The 20,531-nt window shown below is 43.4% G+C and overlaps 1 protein-coding gene and 1 pseudogene across 1 annotated transcript in view; one reads left to right on the top strand and one right to left on the bottom strand.

Annotated features, from left to right (window-relative positions):
• Positions 1–20,531, bottom strand: part of LOC126234901 (uncharacterized) — a 447,962-nt gene that overhangs the window by 292,545 nt on the left and 134,886 nt on the right. The window contains exon 3 of the mRNA XM_049943641.1: positions 5,806–5,997. Coding sequence (XP_049799598.1) covers positions 5,806–5,997 — 192 coding nt within the window. The remainder of the gene's footprint in view (positions 1–5,805; positions 5,998–20,531) is intronic.
• On the top strand, positions 10,891–10,989 carry LOC126237733 (U6 spliceosomal RNA; annotated as a pseudogene).

Below are 20,531 nucleotides of genomic sequence, written 5' to 3'. Positions count from 1 at the left end.
TGCACTTCAATGTTAACCCCCACCATGGCCGGTTGTGAGAACTTCTACCTTCGACGTTAAAAGTCTAAGACGTCTGGTTTCGCTCTGCTATGTAGTGTTCTAGGTACTGAGGCGTACGGTAGCGCAAGCTTACCCGTTAATGGCGTTTCATGAACGGGACAGCTGCCTTCGTGTGCCTACAGCTTTTTAAGACTGAGATCGCCCCTTCTATTTCCGCATCATTATCATATCCAGTTTCTTTTCGGCGTCCTTACCGGTTCCAATTTCAACTGCAGCTATATTTTCAGCTCTTCTTAGGAATCCCGACGTTCCTTTTTCCTTGAAGTGCTTTTTTGTATATTATTTTAGGTATTCTCACTTCTCGCATTCTTTGAATGTGTTCTTGCCAGGCTTCTTCAAGAACGGAAACGAGAGAAGATAGTAATGCTAGGATCTAGAGCGAAGTCGATGTTCTAACTCATCGCAAAGGTATTACATTGGTTTCATGTCGTGACTCTGAGCACTGAGCAGACCAGTGTCATTTTAGGATTAACATTGTCCACAAACCGTAGCCTCACAGAAACTGCTTAATGGAAAAATGCACTGTCACGCTGATACAATCATCGTCTTCGAACTGTTCCTCTACTGTATGTATCAAAGGGATAAGGTGTTAACCAAGAAAAACAATTCCATTCTTTAACACCACTGCCTCCGTACTTCACTGCTTGCACTAGACACGAGACAGCTATCGATCTCCTGGAACTCGCGATACCAAACCCCTTCCAACGGATTACAAAAGAATACAGCGTGATTCATCACTCCAAATCACTGGTTTCAAGTCATTGACTCCAGTGGCGTTGCTCTCAACATCACCTCAAGCGTCGCTTAGCGCTGACTACCGAAATTTGTGTCTTATAAAGATCTGCTCGACCACTGTAGCCCATACTTTTTAATTCCCTCTGCACAGTCATTATGCTAGAGGGACTGCTGGTAGAACTTTGGGACTAAGGATTGATTCCTTACCCTCACTTCATACGGCTATTTACGAATATCCTCCACAGTTCGCAGCTCGTGGTCTGGATCATGGGGTCCAGAGTTTGATTCCCGGCAAGTTTGGGGATTTTCTCTTCCCGGGGACTGGGTGTTTGTGTTGTCCTCATCATTCCATCATCATCATCACGATCATCATCGTTCGTGACAGTGGGTAGATTGGACTGCAAAAAAATTGGAATGTGTAAAAATTTGGACTTTGTACAGGCGCTGATGACCGCGCAGTTGAGCGCTCCACAAACCAAACGTCATCATCATCATCCGCAATTCTTGACGATCAGTAGGGAGATCGAGCCAGACTGGCAAGGCTAAGATATTCCTTTATTTTAAGCAAAGCAGCAATATACGGTAATGCACAGAAAAGAGCGATTATAATCTGCAACCACTGAAGTGTATTATCGACTAGTTTAACTAGCTTACGATCAAATTAAGTACGTAAACAATTCATTTTTCACAATGTGCAAAATGGACACATTGCCCGAAATAAGCGGGCAAAGCGACTACTAAGTCTTAAATAAAAAAAAACAAATATAAAAACTGCTTTAAGAAGAACTAGATACACTGAAGAGCCAAAGAAAGTGGTACACCTGCGTAATATCGCGTAGCACGTAGAAGTGCCGCAGCACGACGTGGCGTAGACTCGACTAATATCTGAAGTAGTACTGGAGGGAATTGACACCATGAATCCTGCAGGGCTGTCCTTAAATCCGTAAGAGTACGAGGTGGTGGAGATGTCTTCTGAACAGCACGTTGCAAAGCATCGCAGATAAGCTCAATAACGTTCATGTCTCGGGAGTTTGGTGGCCAGTTGAAGTGTTTAAACTCAGAAGAATGTTGCTGGAGCCACTCTGTAGGAATTCTGGACGTGTGTGGTGTCGCATTGTCCTGCTGGAATTGCCCAAGCCTATCGGAATGCACAATGGACGTGAATGGATGCAGATGATAAGACAGGATGCTTACTTACGTGTAACCTGCCAGAGTCGTATCTAGACATATCAGAGGTCCCAATCATTCCAACTGCACACGTCGCACACCATCACAGAGCCACCACCAGCTTGAGGAGTCCCCTGCTGACATGCAGGGTTCATCGATTTTTGAGGTTGTCTCCATACCCGTAGACGTCCTCCGCTCAATAGAATTTGAATCGAGACTCGTCCGACCAGTCCACATGTTTCCTGTCGTCAGTAGTCCAATGTCGGTGTTGACGGGCCCAGGCGAGTAGCAAAGCTTTATGTCGTCCAGTCGTCAAGGGTACACGAGTTGGCCTTTGAATGGTTCGCACTCTGACACTTGTTATAATAATAATGGCGTGTGACGAGGGCCTCCCGCCGGGTACACCGCCCGCCTGGTGCAAGTCTTTCTATTTGACGCCACTTCGGCGACTTGCGCGTCGATATTGACGGCCAGCATTGAAATCTGCAGCAATTTGCGAAAGGGCTGCACTTCTGTCACATTGAACGATACTCTTCAGTTGTCATTGGTCCCCTTCTTGAAGGATCTTTTTGCGACCGTAGCGATGTCGGAGATTTAATATTTTACCGGGTTCCTGATATTCACGGTATTCTGGTGAAATTATCGTACGGAAAAATCCACACTACATCGCTGCCTCGGAGATGTTGTGCCCTATCGCTCGTGCGCCGACTATTAAAACCAAGATCAGATTCACTTAAGTCATGATGACCTGCCGTTGTAGCAGCAGTAACCGATCTACCAACTGCGTCAGACACTTGTTGGTTTATATAGGCGTTGGCGACCTCAGTGACGCATTCTGCCTGTTTACAAATCTCTGTATTGGAATACGTGTGCCTCTTCCAAGTTCTTTGGCGCTTCAGTGTATATTTCAATGTGAAATTTGATTCTAATTACACAAAACACGAAAGTCAAACTGCGTCCCTGAACTCCTGAAGAAAGTCTGGGGGATCAGAGGGAGTACAATCGGCGTTAAATACACTGCTCTTTTGGCCTTGAATTTGAAAATATTTTTCCGCAGTACATGCACTCTCTGTCTTGATCGTTGTCGTGAAAAATAGCTCTTCTGGGGTTGGTTTTCCTGCTCTTCACAGTCTTCCTTTTACCATCTTTCTTCTCTGCAACTGTTTTCCGTTTTTTCTTCCTTTTATTTTCCTTTCCTTCTCTTTTCTAATACACTTTTATAAGGACCTGCTGTAAGTACGGCTGCGGAGCCCTCCTTTCGGCCCCTGCTTTTACTTTTCCCGTTATACAAAGTAGCCAGAAGCCGTCGTCGAGGGGCCACTTTGCCAGCAATGAAGCCTTCACATAAAAGCTTTATACCCTCTAATACCATGGCCGTAATTAAGGTACTCTTAGGGAATCAACAATTTCTTTAGAAAAACATGCGCATCTCCTCTCCACAGCAATACGCCAATTAACCAACTACCGTACATCAGGGTAACTGAAATCCACAACTAGGGGGAGTGATACAGCAGAAGATTTAGGCTTCATAGGGTGATTGGATCCTGCAGGTAGAATAAATTACAGGAATTCCCGCACCCTGTGAGCACCGTCTAGCCCCCAGTACTCCCACGAAATCTTCCTTTTGTTTTCCTTTTCGTCTCTTTTCTAGTTCACGGTTACAAGAACCTGCTGTAAATATGGTTGCGGAGCCCTTCTTACGGCTCTTGCTTTTACATTTCCCATTATACAAAATTAGCCAGAAGCCGTCGTAGAGATGGCCTCTTTCCCATCAATGAAGCCTTTACATAAAAGCTTTATACCCTCTAATACCATGACCGAACTTTCAGTAATTAAGGTACGGTTATGGAATCAACAATTTCGTTAAAAAAGACCTGTACGTTTGCTCTCCGTAGCAATACTCAAATTAACCAATTACCTTACATCAGGGTAACTGAAATCCACAACTCGAAGGAGTAACACAGCAGAAGATTTAGGCTTCATAGGGTGATTGGATCCTCTAGGTAGAATAAGTTATAGGAATTCCCGTACCCTGTGAGCACCATCTAGCCCCCAGTACTCCGACGACCAACCGCGCGAGGTAGCCGTGCTGCGTAGAGCGCCTTGCCATGGTTCGCGCGGCTACCCCCGTCGGAGGTTCAAGTCCTTCCTCGGGTATGGGTGTGTGTGTTGTCCTTAGCGTAAGTCTAAGTTACATTAAGTAGTGTGTAAACCTAGGGACTGACGACCTCAGCAGTTTGGTCCCATAGGAACTTACCACCACCACCCTGTAATGGTACTTGAATTACGTAACCATTGCGGCACCTCACTTCAACTTCTCGATACCAGCAATATTCTACTGTGTTTCTGTAAAGTAGTTAACATACTTCTGAGACAACATTCAGATTTGATTTCAGTAATGTAGAGGTTCTTTGACACTTCGATATGTTTATGTTGCAATGGTATTATTCTTATGTGAATACTTTCTTTTGTCACTATAATCTTTATCGTACTTGTAACTCTGATTTTTGAGCGCGTAAGCGGTTATTAGAGAGTCAAGTCCGGGTCGTCATGTTGAAAAGACGCAAATTGTAGTCAGTTTATAAAATGTGAACTTTAACAGTGAGGAACATAATTTCAAGTACGTTTTATATTTTGAAGTGATGTTTTGTGAGTTACGTGATATTGCAACAAAAGTAATAAAGAAGAAGTGTAACTTAAATTCGGAGTGCTGATTACTTTTTTCCATCACCATTGTGCTAACTTGCAAAAGCTTAATCTTCAAGAATGGTTTATGAAACACATCTATAAAACTTTTGAATATCGTAGAATAACACCAAGGCCTCTTTGCATCCGAGCTTGGAATCATTACCACTTAGATTTTCGACAATTGGGCCATGAGTTCACAACGAGACCAGCGTGGGAAACACGTAAAGATGAGTGCCTAGTTTATCCATCATTTCATGAAATGACTTTATTAACTGTGCTCTAATGACACCTGCAACATAATATAACTTTGTGGCTGCCCGAAAATGCAATATTTAGCAGCGTGAGCAACACTACAATCTTAATTAATTTTTGACCTTTGTTGAGGTAGGGTTCTTAGAACCCGACTACTTTGCCCGCAATGACCATTTTTGCCCCGCTATCTCTTCCATGTGGTCTACCTGGTCTTGGTTTAGTTGTGGTCATTCCTTCACAGTCAAATTACCAACAGTCAATTTGGGCAGCTTCGGAAGGACTGAAACGTTGCCGATGGATCTGTTATTCAGATGACATCCAACGACTACTCCACGTTCAGAGTCACTGAGCTCTGCTGACCGAACCTTTCTACTGTTACCACTTCCCTATTGACAACACAATAATCCTCGCATCCTTTTATACTGGCGAATCTGCCGCTCTCGATATGTAACAGTCAGTTCCACATTATATAGGGGTTCCTCATACTTTTTATCATATAATGTGGACACAGTAACAGCCACACATCACTTTACAGACATCCGTAGTGTAGAACTGATCAAGTAAAAGGTTTCTTTATTTTGTTATGACTGAAAAATGTGCGTTCATACCGTACATAAAAGAATGAGAAGGTGGTCCTCTTCCTTCGTATTCCAGTTCAAGGTTCAAACGTGGGCTGTGCAAGAAGAAACTCAAGACCAAAAGGGTGCGGTCTGACAAGCTGGAAGGTTTATCATCTTGTTAGTTTACGTACTAAACAACACCCGTACTGTCAAAGAACGAGACACTGTAGCTCCTAGTGTAGTCCGAACTAGCTAACGCGCTGAATCCTTGGGTCCAACCTCGTGCTCGCTGCTCCCACCTGCTCGGCACTGTCCCCTCGGACGTGACCGCCTGGCCACTTACCTTGCTCCGTGATGGGCGAGACGAGCAGCAGGTTGACGCAGGCGGCGCCTGTGTCGTGGCCCATGAGTGTCACGTTAGTGGGGTCGCCGTCGAAGGCGGCGATGTTGTCCTTGATCCACTGCAGCGCCGCTATCTGGTCCAGCAGCCCCAGGTTGCTCGCTGAGTCCGGACCGAACTCCGGGCGCAGGAAACCTGCAACAGCGCGATACTCCACGTTACACACGTATACAAATTCCTTAACCCTTCAAGAGCTTCTGGTTACAATTGTGTACATTGTCTTTTAGTGTGTCTTAGCTGCAACAGAAATATGATTCCACAATGGAAACCTCATATACACATTTGTGAATGTTTAGTCATTTCATAATATACAAGCGCTAGCAACCGTTGGGTACCACTATAAAGATATATCAAGTCAATGTAGTAGTTTGCAGCAGCTTGTGCCAGCCAGAATACATGTAAGTAGTTGATTAGTTATAGTCCACAGTATAACTGAATACTATTTTTGCCATTTTGCTTGGTGGTTAGTGATTGATCAGTTAATTTGTTACAACAGTGGAGGCCGAGCGGTTCTAGGCGCTACAGTCTGGAACCGCGCAATCGCTACGATCGCAGGTTGGATCCTGCCTCGGGCGTGAATGTGTGTGATGTCCTTGGGTTAGTTAGGTTTAAGTAGCTCTAAGTTCTAGGGGACTGTAGACCTCAGAAGGTAAGTCCCATAGTGCTCAGAGCCATTAGAACCATTTTTGTTACAACAGTGAATATTTAGGTTCATATTACAATTTTGAAAACTGGTACATAGTTTTGTACCAATCTCGCGTCTAAAATCATTAAAAAGTCACCTAAGAGCATTACAGCATAAAGAACAAATTTCCTTATACAGAAAAAAATTTCAGATTTGACATGGATATAAACAGACGGAAAAAATCCCATCATCAAGCAATATTTCATGTTGAGCGACGAAGTTTCGGCAAAAGATTTGTCTTGGTAATAAATTAACATCATAAGTTCACTAGCTAAGAGGTACACGAGAAAAGCCATTGCAAATGCAAGCCGGCCGGAGTGGGCGTGCGGTTCAAGACGCTACAGTTTGGAGCCGAGCGACCGCTACGTTCGCAGGATCGAATCCTTCCTCCGGCATCGATGTGTGTGATGTCCTTAGGTTAGTTAGGTTTAATTAGTTCTAAGTTCTAGGCGACTGATGAACTCAGAAGTTGGGTCGCATAGTGCTCAGAGCCATTTGAACCTTTTTTTTTTTTTGCAAATGTAAATGCTAGTATACACTACTGGCGATTAAAACTGCTGCACCAAGAAGAAATGCAGATGATAAACGGGTATTCATTGGACAAATATATTATACTACAACTGACATTTGATTACGCTTTCACGCAATTTCGGTGCATAGATCCTGAGAAATCACTACCCAGAACAACCACCTCTGGCCGTAATAATGGCCTTGATACACCTGAGCATTGAGTCAAACAGAGCTTGGATGGCGTGTACAGGTACAGCTGCCAATGCAGCTTCAACACGATACCACAGTTCATCAAGAGTAGTGACTGGCGTATTGGCACGAGCCAGTTGCTCGGCCACCACTGACCAGACGTGTTCAATTGGTGAGAGATCTGGAGAATGTGCTGGCCAGGGCAGCAGTCGAACATTTTCTGTATCCAGAAAGGCCCGTACAGGACCTGCAACATGCGGTCGTGCATTATCCTGCTGAAATGTAGGGTTTCGCAGGGATCGAATGAAGGGTAGAGCCACGGGTCGTAACACATCTTAAATGTAAGGTCCACTGTTGAAAGTTCCGTCAGTGCGAACAAGACGTGACCGAGACGTGTAACCAATGGCACCCCATACCATCACGCCGGATGATACGCCAGTATGGCGATGACGAATACACGCTTCGAATGTGCGTTCACCGCAATGTCACCAAACACGGATGCCACCATCATGATGCTGTAAACAGAACATGGATTCATCCGAAAAAATTACGTTTTGCCATTCGTGCACCCAGGTTCGTCGTCGAGCACACCATCGCAGGCGCTCCTGTCTGTGATACAGCGTCAAGGGTAACCACAGCCATGGCCTCCGAGTTGATAGTTCATGCTGCTGCAAACGTCGTCGAACTGTTCGTGCAGATGGTTGTTGTCTTGCGCAAACGTCCCCATCTGTTGACTCAGGAATCGAGACGTGGCTGTACGATCCATTACAGCCATGCGGATAAGATGCCTGTCATTTCGACTGCTAGTGATACGAGGCCGTTGGGATCCAGCACGGCGTTCCGTCTTACCCTCCTGAAGTCACCGATTCCATATTCTGCTAACAGTCACTGGATCTCGACCAACGCGAGCAGCAACGTCGCGATACGATAAACCGCAATCGCCATAGGCTACAATCCGACCTTTATCAAAGTCGGAAACGTGATGGTACGCATTTCTCCTCCTTATACGATGCATCACAACAACGTTTCACCAGGCAACGCCTGTCAACTGCTGTTTGTGTATGAGAAATCAGTTGGAAACTTTCCTCATGTCAGCACGTTTTAGGTGTCGCCACCGGCGGCAACCTTGTGTGAATGCTCTGAAAAGCTAATCATTTGCATATCACAGCATCTTCTTCCTGTCGGTTAAATTTCGCTTCTGTAGCACGTCATCTTCGTCGTGTAGCAATTTTAATGGCCAGTAGTGTATTAAGAGCCGGAGTAACCGCCAGAATGTTGAATGCAAGCATACAAATTTCCTTACACTGTGTTTTAGAGATGCCGGACGTCAGTTAGTGATTTGTAGTTCATGCCTGTTGGTCAATAGAAGGACGGTTAATACCAGTTGTGGATAACGCTGAAGTTATGGTCCGACGATGGCCAATACGAGCCTCATTCGAGACAGATCTGCTGATGGAGCAGGCCAAGGCAAAACGTCGACACTCTGTAGAGGGCGTTGGGTTACAGAAGCGGTATGTGGGTGAGTGTTATCCTGCTGGACAGCATCACCCTGAATGCTGTTCATGAACGCCAGCATAACAGATCGACAGATATAGAGTTTTGCTGTCAATGTGCGTGGGATAACCACTAGAGTACTCCTACTGTCATACGAAATCGCACCCCAGACCACAGCTGTAGATGGAGTCAAGCGTGTTTAGCATGCAGACAGGTTGGTTGCAGGCGTTCACCCATTCTCCTTCTAACCAACATAATGCCATCACTGGCACCGAGGTGGAATCAGCTTTCAGCAGAAAACATAACTAATCTGCACCCTGTCCTCCAGTAACCCCTCGCTTGTCACCACAGAAGTGCACACGGCGGCTGTTGGAGGTAAGCGTCCTTGAAGTAACCGATTTACAACAGTTCGTTGCGTCAATCTGGTGTAAACTGACGCTGAAATTGCTGCTGCAGACGCATTACGACAAGCTACATCCATGCGTCGAAGTCGACGGGCTTCCCTCTCCGTAGTGTCACGTGACCATTGCCCGGTCTTCGATACCTTCCCGTGACCACCGCTGTCGGCAGTCATGAACAGCAGATACATTTCTCTCAAGTCTTTCTGCAGTATCGCGGAAGGGACATCCAGGTTCTCGTAGCCCTGTTACGCGAGGTCGTTCAAACTGAGTGATCTGTTGATAATGGTGACTTTGTTGTGTTAAAGGCATTCCTGACTAACATCAACTCACCATGTCCAATCTCAAAGGTAACTTTGGTTCAAATGGCTCTGAGCACTATGGGACTTAACTTCTTAGGTCATCAGTCCCCTAGAACTTAGAACTACTTAACCCTAAATAACCTAAGGACAACACACACATCCATGCCCGAGGCAGGATTCGGACTTGCGACCGCAGCGGTTGCGCGGTTCGAGACTGCAGTGCCTAGAACCGCTCGGTCACCACGGCCGGCTAATTATGGTTCATCGACAGTTACAGCGTTTATTTAAAGCCAGTCTGATTTGCATCCTCATAATGGTGCTACTTGCGTCACTCTTATGCTATTACCGCAAAATCTGAACAGACGTCACTTTTATGATGTAGGAACATGCCTATCAGCTTTTCATTACTACGCACATGTCTTTCTTGTCGTTGGCATATTTATTAATGTCAGTGTACATAGACTGACGCAGAATACGTGCACTAATAGTGCAAGTCTCCCGTGAATATTTTCGGTAGAAAGAGGACGTTAAAAAAAAAAAAAAAAGCAATTTGGCAACCCCGCAGTCACTTGTTTGACAATGAATACTGCCTAGCTGCTCTGTCAAGTTAAGTGCAGTGACTATAGGTTTTAGTAATGGAATATTTGAGTTATGGATCTAGGTGTATATTTGCTTTTATTTTCCTGTTCATTGGTTCAAAATGGTTCAAATGGCTCTGAGCACTATGGGACTTAACATCTATGGTCATCAGTCCCCTAGAACTTAGAACTACTTAAACCTAACTAACCTACGGACAGCACACAACACCCAGTCATCACGAGGCAGAGAAAATCCCTCACCCCGCCGGGAATCGAACCCGGGAACCCGGGCGTGGGAAGCGAGAAAGCTACCGCACGACCACGAGATGCGGACTCCTGTTCATTGTTTCACTGGAGTTTCATTACAGCCTTCCGTCAAAGTAAAAAGAAAAGAAACATACGGAATCCAGCCCTCTCCTTCTCGTCCCATCTATCCTTCTTTCACCCCATTTTTATTATACGATATTGTAGTGCCTTTGTTGTTCTGAATTACGGCGTCAAGTTCCTTTCGACACGCATACAATATCGTATTTGTCCGCCGACGTCGGGTAAGTGACTTTCAAGTAAAATGTCTCGCCTGTACTGGAATACACATAATGGATGTACGAGTACAGGCTGCACAAGCACGGTTGAGAACATATGGAAGTTGGGGTTTGGTCGTGAGCCGAGGACGGAGAGCCAAATGGCGCGGCATGGTAGTTCAGCGTGTTCGGTCAGAGGGCTCCACTCTGTGTCTTCAGAGTCCGTGAATTTTCGACCAGTCTTTAGAATAAACCGCTGTACACTTAAAATGAAGTTCGTAGTAAAATTTTCTTAAAATCGTAATTCACGGCTTGCACAAAAGGCATTTTGTTTCTATGATATCACTAGTCGTACTCGCTTCGGCGGTACATATACTAAAATTGGAACGATACAGAGCATGGCCCCTGCGCAAAGATGACACGCAAAATCGTGAAGCGTTCCACATTTTTTAGCCGGCTGCGGTGGCCGTGCGATTCTAGGCGCTTCAGTCCGGAACCGCGGGACTGCTACGGTCGCAGGTTCGAATCCTGCCTCGGGCATGGATGTGTGTGATGTCCTTGGATTAGTTAGGTTTAAGTAGTTCTAAGTTCTAGGGGACTAATGACCTAAGATGTTAAGTCCCATAGTGCTCAGAGCCATTTGAACCACTACCGGAGTAGATTTCATAGGAAGTAATCATCAGATCAGTTGTCTAAAAAGAAAGGGAAAATGGGGAATACTAAATACTAGGAAACTCAATTACAGAGTCAAACCAACTTGTGTGTGTGAATTTCTGAGGGACCAAACTGCTTAGGTCATCGGTCCCTAGACTTACACACTACTTAAACTAACTTCAAGTAACTTATTCTAAGAACAACACACACACCCATGCCCGCGGGAGGACTCGCAGTCCGTGATATGACGCCTGAAACCGCACGGCCATTCCGCACGGCGGAATCTACTTCTGCACACAGCTATACACTGTTGATTCATCGTACAGGAATTCATCGAAGTGTTTGCTGAACAGTCCAGGAGAGCTGGTCACAGAGGTTGTCCAGTATTAGTTTGACCCACCGTTTCACACTGGTTATTAACCGTGCATTTCCGACCGCCAGTGAGCAGTTAGTAACTCCCGTATCGTGTCTGTAGTTGGGAGTCATTTAAGCGACCTCTAGTTTGTCGAGCCTACCTGCACTAGTAATTTTTTGCTATGCAGGTTTCGCTTTGAGCAAGATGTACAGCACAGTCCATACTAATTTTATAAATGCGAAGGTAACTGTGTCTGTTATGTTTTCACAACTAACACAATGAAACGATTTCGATGAAATTGGTATGGAGACAGCTTAAACCTAGTATGTTTTATAAACTTCACTGTGACAGTATCTCCACTTGCGATGAATTTCTAGAATTGTTTTGTGATGCCTTCAGCTGATATTCTCTTTATTTGACGTACGATTGTACAGTTTCGGCCTCAGGCCATTTTCAAATATTTTACGGACGAAGAGAACGTGCTCCTAAAATAACGAAAAATTATTTCCAACCTTTTTATGACCGTTACGTGGAGTGATAGGAGCAATATACAAATAATGAATCCATGAAATATTTGAAAACGCTTAAGACCAAAGTTGTACAATCGTACATGAGATAAAGAGAATGTCAGCTAGTGTACTTTGTTTTGATGTCGCGGAATGTGGTCGTATTTTGTTTTTCTGGTTGTGAAAGCGCCTGCTATTCCTCTGTGTGGAACATAAACGCACCCAGACGCGAACACACACACTCACAAACACACACACACACACACACATACACACAGGGAAAGAAAAATGTAAACGCATAGACACTGAAGAGTAGCAGCGCGTTCCATATCCTCAACAGCAAAACAGCAAAACAAAGTATGTGGGATGTGTATGCATCTGCATAACATGAAAACGCATATATATACCATGTTAAAGAAACGCAGTGCAGTAAAACCTAAAATGTGTTGAAGAAAGATAGGGAAAAACCATGAATTGTAATATTAATTTAATATTGTTTAATAGGTGTAATTTAAGACATAATAAATGTTTATGATCTTGGCAAACGGATTTATAAGAGAAACCGCACTCTTACAGTGACCCCTGAAGATACTTTGAAAGAGATCGAAACACGCTTGGTCTAAATAAGACTTTTATTACAGTCGAAATATTGTCTACAACCTACGTTAGTTGTAAAAAGAATATATTTTTAAAACGTTCACAGTTTTCCCCTCATTCATTAATCCTGTGCGGTGTTTCTGAATGTGAGGAACAAAAACAGCATAGTTTGAATAGAGTGAATAATCATAACTTTGGCCGAATGTATGAATTCAGACCGGTAGAGACACATGAGTATACTTTACAGTTAATACATCTGGGCGAAGCGCAATAACTAAAGCCATCGGCTCAAGTAAGAAGGTGATTAAGATAATTATGTCACCCAGTGGGCAACAGATTCACGATACATGAACATCAGGGTCGTATTGAAAAGTGTGACAGTACTTCCATCAGTTATAGGGGTATTTGCAGCTAGAGCTAACACTGTCAAAAATGGCTCTGAGCACTATGGGACTTAACTTCTAAGGTCATCAGTCCCCTAGAACTTAGAACTACTTAAACCTAACTAACCTAAGGACATCACACACATCCATGCCCGAGGCAGGATTCGAACCTGCGACTGTAGCGGCCGCGCGGTTCCAGACTGTAGCGCCTTTAACCGCTTGGCCACCACGGCCGGCGCTAACACTGTCGTGTAGCATTATATTGAAGTGATAGATGATAAAGAACACACACAATAAGAGAAGCTTCCCCCGGATAATTTTATATAATCTCTTGAGACATTAAAACTGTGTGCCGGACCGAGGCTGGAATTCGATACCTTCGGCTTTCGAGGGCAATTTCTTTAGCTTGTGAGTTATCAAGATGGCTCAAATGGCTCTGAGCACTATGGGACTTAACATCTGTGGTCATTAGTCCCCTAGAGCTTAGAACTACTTAAACCTAACTAACCTAAGGACATCACACACATTCATGCCCGAGGCAGGATTCGAACCTGCGACCGTAGCGGTCGCGCGGCTCCGGACTGAGCACCTAGGACCACTCGACCACCGCGGCCGGCTGTGAGCTATCCATGCACGATTCACGTAGCGTCTTCACAGCTTTACTTCCAGCAATAACTTTCCCATAATTTCCTCCCTCTGCTTTCTCACAGAAGAAGGGCCGGCTCGAGGGATAAGGGTAGGAAGCTCGAATCGTGCCACCTTCCAATGCAGCAGATTTTTGGGGGAGCCGAAATCTTAAATTTTAATATGGTTACAAAAGAATGTATTAAACACCGGAAGTTTTGTGTAAATGAAGAAGTTTGAGTATAAGTTGTAAGTATAAATCAGTCATAAAATAGAGTGTCCTACTGGAAATTGTCTATGGTGTTGTGAAAAAGTCGGCAAGGGATGAGCTGGAGTTGGTCTGCTTGGCTGCGTCTTTCAGACAGTAAAGATTGCAACTCGCAGTGTTGGCAATTATATTGCTGTCGTACGCCTACACAACACGTCAGCTTGAAAACCCCTGCGGATGCGAAAAACTTCATAATAAAGAAAAAAAGGTAAATGTCAGTATAAGATGGCATAACTATTCCGTAAATACCTATAGCGCTGTCGTCAAAAAAACACTTTGTAATAAATTGAGAAAGAGGAAGTAAAATATGCACTTCCCGTCACAAGCCACAGCCTTCTGAATCCAGACATTGTGATTAATGGGCTTTTACACGTGGAAGGATGTGTGCCATTGTCTCCCCAGATTTCCCTCTCCTTTCGATCTGCCATTAATACCATTTACATTGCTCTTGTTCTTGCCACTGCCCCCGTTCTAAGCCCGGGAACTGGATGTTTGTGTTGTCCTCATCATTTCATCATCACCATCATCCATGAAAGTGGCGAGATCGGACTGATAAAAGATTGGGATATAGTACGGACGCTGATAACAGCGCAGTTGAGCGCCACATAACCAAACACCATCATGATCACAATCATCAAGTTCCCTAATTAGTTTTTCTGTTTAGTTTGGATCTTCTTTTAACTTTTCCCTGATTCCTTTTCTTCCTAAGTGTTAAAAATAATACGGAAAACTGTCAGAGCTTATTTTGGAGCTAAGACAACTAAAATTACCTGCACGAACTGTTTACATAATTATTAATTTTCGATACAGTAAAGTGCTTTCAAAACTGCTTGTTTTGTGCAGTGAATCTTGGTTGTAGTATGACGAAAAGTGCTCCATCTCGATATTCGAATTTAGCTGTTTTCCCTTTAAGCACTACGAACACAGTAAACAGTCACTGGTGATTTATATACTTTTTTCAACAAACTCAGCGTTTATATGTAAGGAACGCGCTATATTGTGATGTTCAACTTTGAACGGCAGAAGACGATACTATCGAAGATACGGTACTCGGCTGTGCTGGTTGTAACAGGTCTCACATCCCACGCTACCATCAGCTCAGGGATAGAGAAAAAGTGAACGGATTTTAGTTATGTGTTCTGAGAGGGACACTATTTTCGTTCCATGATTAATTTTGCAGTTATAACTGAAGATGCAAGACACTGCAAATTTTCACTTCTGCTTCACTGAGTGATTCCCCATACCAGGCTCTGGTCTTATGGGCGTGTAAACGTCAAATAGACGAATGAGTAAGTGTGATACGTGGAAATAAGAGGTCATGGATGAATGACATTGTGAAAAAAGTTCATTATATCTGAAAATACAAGTAGGGGTTAAAACGGGAGGGGGTATGGTGGGGGAGGGGTGGAAGGCGGCGCTTGAAAATTCTGTAGGGGCGGCAAAATCGGTACAACCGACCGTGTCCAGAGTATTCGCGCTGGTTACGCAGGGAAACTTACGCGAAGTTTCGCGGCTTCAGGCGGCCAATTTACATTTCTCTTCTGAGGATGGATGAGATGCCTCGTCCCCTAAGGCCGTCGGTTTTACTCAGTGCCTACCAGCTGGTGCATCGATCGTCCATCTCTACTGGTGCACCTGTTATCATTCGTAAGTGCTCAACCTTCTGTGGAGCATCGTTCTCTCGTTGTTTTGCTCAAATAAAACGGTTCCAAACCAAATATTTTATTAAACAAGTATATGTGCAAAATAATCACATTAGTACTGAGCAGAAAAACAACAGTTATGTTTATGCAGATAACAAAAATTCCTGTAGTAGTTGGTTTTGGAGCTGCATTTTTTTAGATTGATGTCACCTGATAGGTATACCTGCTTAAAGGAAGTCCCTCTAAGGGCTCACCTTCAGAGGATGTCATCTTTCCAAGTAGAGAAGGAATTAGCACATTTCATCAAAATATAAGAGGTATTAGAGATAAAGTTAGTGAAATGATTATAGATGTTGACTGTGAAATTATTGGTATGTAGGAGCACCACTTAAATAATTCGACAGTTCAGAGGCTTCCTTTACTAGGATACGGATCAGCCGGCTGTTTTTCAAGAAGTTCCTTGCGGGGTGGGGGAGTGGGCATATACGTAAAATACCGTATTCCATTTGAGTCCATAGACGTATCACGACACTGCACTGAACAGATATTTGAATGTTGTGCAGGCGCAGTTGAATTTAGTGAAACTAAACTACTAATTGTTGTTTATTTTCAACTTATCGTGGCGTAATGAAGAGTCCATTAAATTTCGGTCACGCAGCCGCGAAAATAAAATTTCCTCCACTGATATTTCGGCCGCGTATCGTCCGGCCATCTTCAGAGTGAGTCACAAGACTGACGACAAGATGCCAAGCGCGGTCTTACATGCTCCGCCGCGGCGGTACTGCGCATGCGGGTCACAGATGCTGGTCGGCGGCAGAGAAATACGCTTACACATGCGCCGCCTGTGACGAATGCGTACAGACATTCGATTCGCTTATGGATGTACGATCGGCGGCGGTGACACCATGACGGCTCCTCTGCAGTTTAATTACCCCCAAGAGCCGGATTCCATGCTTTGTCCAAATTACACCATTATCTCTATTTGATAAATTATTAGCTAATCTAATCTCTATAGCTTCCTTGGACAGATTCCCAAAAATAAGAGGAGGATGTTAAAATCTTCACCTCACTGTAATTCATGGAATGCCCTGTATCAATACAATGTTCGGCCACAGCTGATTTGTCTGGCTGTAATAAGCGTGTGCATCTTCGATGCTCCTCACACCTCTCATGAACGATGAGTATTGTTTGACCTATGTACGACTTCTCAAGGAATCTGATACACATCCGCTTTACGAAGCTGTAAATCGTCCTTCACAGAGCCGAGTAAAGCTGCAATCTTCGTGGGGTCCGGAAGATCACCTTAACACAGTGTTTCTCAAGAATACGGCCTATCTTCGAGGAAAGAGCACCCACATAGGCCAAAAACGCACTAGATCTGAAAGAAGTACTATCTTCTTCCCCATCACATACCTGCATTTTACGTTTTGTATCGAAAGCTCTACGAATTAGTTACGGAGAAAATCCATTTGATTTAAAAATGTTCTTGAGGTTTGTGAGCTCTTCTTGCAAATTGCCTTTATCGGATATACAGTGCGCCCGATCCACTAAGGTCTTAAGGACACCTATGGTCTGTGAAGGGTGTTGGCAGCTACTGGCATGAAGATATATCGGAAACCAACACAGAAACTCACAAAACTCACAAACTTTTCACTGTCCAGGCTGTAATGAAAAATACAATAATCCACGAACAGACGACTGGATTCAATGTCTCAAGTGCGAGGAGTGGTGGCATGAATCCTGCTCTTGTTATTAATGTTCTGGACACTTCATTTGTGATCTCTGTTAAAAAGATTTTCGTCCGACAGGAATATTTTTGCATGTTTTTGATGACAGGCCTAGATTTGTTCATTAGGTCAAATATTCTATCAACAGTAACTGTTATATGCTGAGAAACAAGGTATATTACGTTTATGTACGCTATAAATTAAATAAAAGACGAAGAACTAAATGATACATATGTTTTTCTCATCTGATAATAATGCGCAGATTTACCCCACTAGAAACGCACTCTTACCCCACGGTCGGGTAAGATTGCGCATTTGCTTCACTTTTTTTACTAAGGGCGAATTACAATTTAAATTGTTTCTATGACTTTCAGACTCTCTCATATAACAGGCAAAATTCAGATGAAATGACAGTAAAAATATAACTGTAATTTGTGACGTTTCCTTCAGTATATCCTTATTTAAACCTTAAGTGCGCAATCTTGTCAATCTTTAATCCACGCGCTTTCAAACCGAAACTGAAGAGTTTCCTCATAGGTCACTCTTTCTACTCTGTCGACGAGTTCCTTGAAAAATTAAGGTGATTCTTCTTGTATTATTGATGGTGTTCACTTACTCTTATAGCTCGGCTTTTTCTGGTTCATAAACATTTTACTTTTATCTGTTATTAATTTTATGTTGTAATTTCATGTACTGACACGTTCCATGAGAATCCATCGCTGTATTCCAACTTCGAATACAATAAATGTTTTTGAGAGAGAAAATCTTCTCTCCACTTATCAGCAGGCATTATAAAGCATTGCTGGTGCGAAACTCGACTGATCCCTTTCTCGCACGATATCCTGCGAATCTTGGATAAAGGGAAGCAAGCAGCTTCCATTGACCTAGATTTTCAGAAAGCGTTCGACAAGTTGCCTCACTACAGATTGTTAAAGAGGACCCGACAATAAAGAAAAGGTTCTCACATAGGTGAGTGTCTTGAAGACTTTTTTTTTAATAGAGCTCCGTACTTTGTCCTGGATAGGAGTATCGTCTTTAGTGCCTCAGGGAAGTATGGTAGGGCATCTCTTGTTCTCTATATGCACAAATGATCTGTCGGTTACATTGGGCAGCAGTCTCTGACAGTTTGATAATAACGCTCTAGTCTATAGGAAAGGGTCACATTAAGTTACTCTACGATACAAGATGAATTGGACAGAATTTCGATTTAGTGTGATGGATTGCAGCCTGCTGTAAATGTGTAAAATTGTGGGTTAATGTAGTTGAGTAGGAGAAAACAATCCTTTAATACTCAGATACACTGTTAGTTGAGGGAAGCTGTAGACAATTAGATCGATCAAATATCTAGGCACATTGTTGCAAAGTGCAACGAAATATCATGAGCGCGTAAAATCGGGTGTAGGGAAGCCGATTTGTGAACCCCGGTTTATTGAGAGATAATTTGCGACCAATTCTTGAGTACTGCTGGAGTGTTTGGGATTCCCACCAGGTCAGATTAATGGAAATCATCGAATCCATGTCTAGAATCTTAAGCATGGCTGCAGTAGCAACTGTGGAAATGTAATATAGTTAGTAAAAACAGCCACCAGTTGCGGAAGATAGTAGTCAAAAGCTTTTGACCTAGGTTTTAATCCATACACGTGGTCCTTTTTGACAGGTCTTATTACCTAGGATTACCTTATTAACATTTTATAAAAAGACAGTGTAAATACAGTAGATGTTATTACAATGTTATCACAAATGCGAAGTGAATGGCCATGTTCAAAACACAGCAGAATGGCCGACTATCTACGTGCCTAAATGGGTATTGATAGATTTCAAAAAGGCCAAAAGTTATAAAAAAAGTCACAACTTACGTTTTACATGCTAGCATGCCGTGATGCCAATACGTTTATTCATAACTGAAATTGAAAATCGTAAAAACAGGCGTCCATCTTTACAGTGTACTGATATATTGAGCGACCTGGTCGGATACAAAGGAGAGCAGATTTTATGACTGCAGAAAATAAATAAATAAACAGCGGAGATTCCGTTCGCCAGCTCCACAGGTATCGAAAGTTGGAAAGGACATTTGTGTGCTCTCTAGTAGAGTACTTTGAATTGGAGTGCAATATTGGGAATCCGATTTTAGATTTTTTAAAAGTGATGCACTGAACAGCTTCCGCACTATACTTTTACAGGCGTACGGTACTATTAATTGTACGGCAGAAATAAAAGATGGAACGTGAGAAACATCGGGCAAGAAGAAACACGGCAGACTAGATAACCAATGTGGACACATTTCATCTGAATGCCTGTACCTGTTTATTATTAGCGCAAGGAGCACCATATGTTAAAGAAATTTCTTTTCAGTCTCAAGGAAACGAAGTTATTTGATGGAAGTAAGTAGCGTGTGCGAAACTGTCTCGATGACCTTGCTTTCCAGTAAGAAAAAATTATCTATTAGAAGGTTGATAGAGAGGAAATGCCGTTATCTGTGTGCTATGAGGCCGGCCGACGTGGCCGTGCGGTTAAAGGCGCTGCAGTCTGGAACCGCGTGACCGCTACGGTCGCAGGTTCGAATCCTGCCTCGGGCATGGATGTTTGTGATGTCCTTAGGTTAGTTAGGTTTAACTAGTTCTAAGTTCTATGGGACTAATGACCTCAGCAGTTGAGTCCCATAGTGCTCAGAGCCATTTGAACCATTTTTTTTGTGCTATGAGGAGCATTACATTCTCTCACGGACTTAATACTCTGACAGAAGGCTGAACGAAGCGCACAGCTTAACAAACAGCAAAAGCAATATGCATTGGAAAGACAATCTGGCAGTTCAGTCGTCCTCCATGCTGGCTCGGTGAGCGGCTGCTTCCTGAACAGCTTATTGCTGTTTCGTTCCAGGAAGCTAAACGACCATCATGACGAAATGAACTCTGCAGGTTTCACGGAACCGATTTCCAAATCACTGACACTAAATATTTCGCTGAATACAACGCAGGGCGGGCCTGTTAGGTTCAAATGATCCTAAATTAATACGGTTAAATGGTATCTGAATGATAAACTGTAATTAACTTTATACAGGGTGTTAAAAAAAGGTATGGCCAAACTTTCAGGAAACATTCCTCACACACAAAGAAAGAAAATATGTTATGTGGACATGTGTCCGGAAACGCTTACTTTCCATGTTAGAGCTCATTTTATTACTTCTCTTCAAATCACATTAATCATGGAATGGAAACACACAGCAACAGAACGTACC

This window comes from Schistocerca nitens, chromosome 2 (assembly GCF_023898315.1).
Source record: "Schistocerca nitens isolate TAMUIC-IGC-003100 chromosome 2, iqSchNite1.1, whole genome shotgun sequence".
In the NCBI taxonomy this organism is placed as follows: Eukaryota; Metazoa; Arthropoda; class Insecta; order Orthoptera; family Acrididae; genus Schistocerca; species Schistocerca nitens.
Note: the sequence above shows the minus strand (reverse complement) of the source record. Positions and strands in the feature narration are given on the sequence as shown.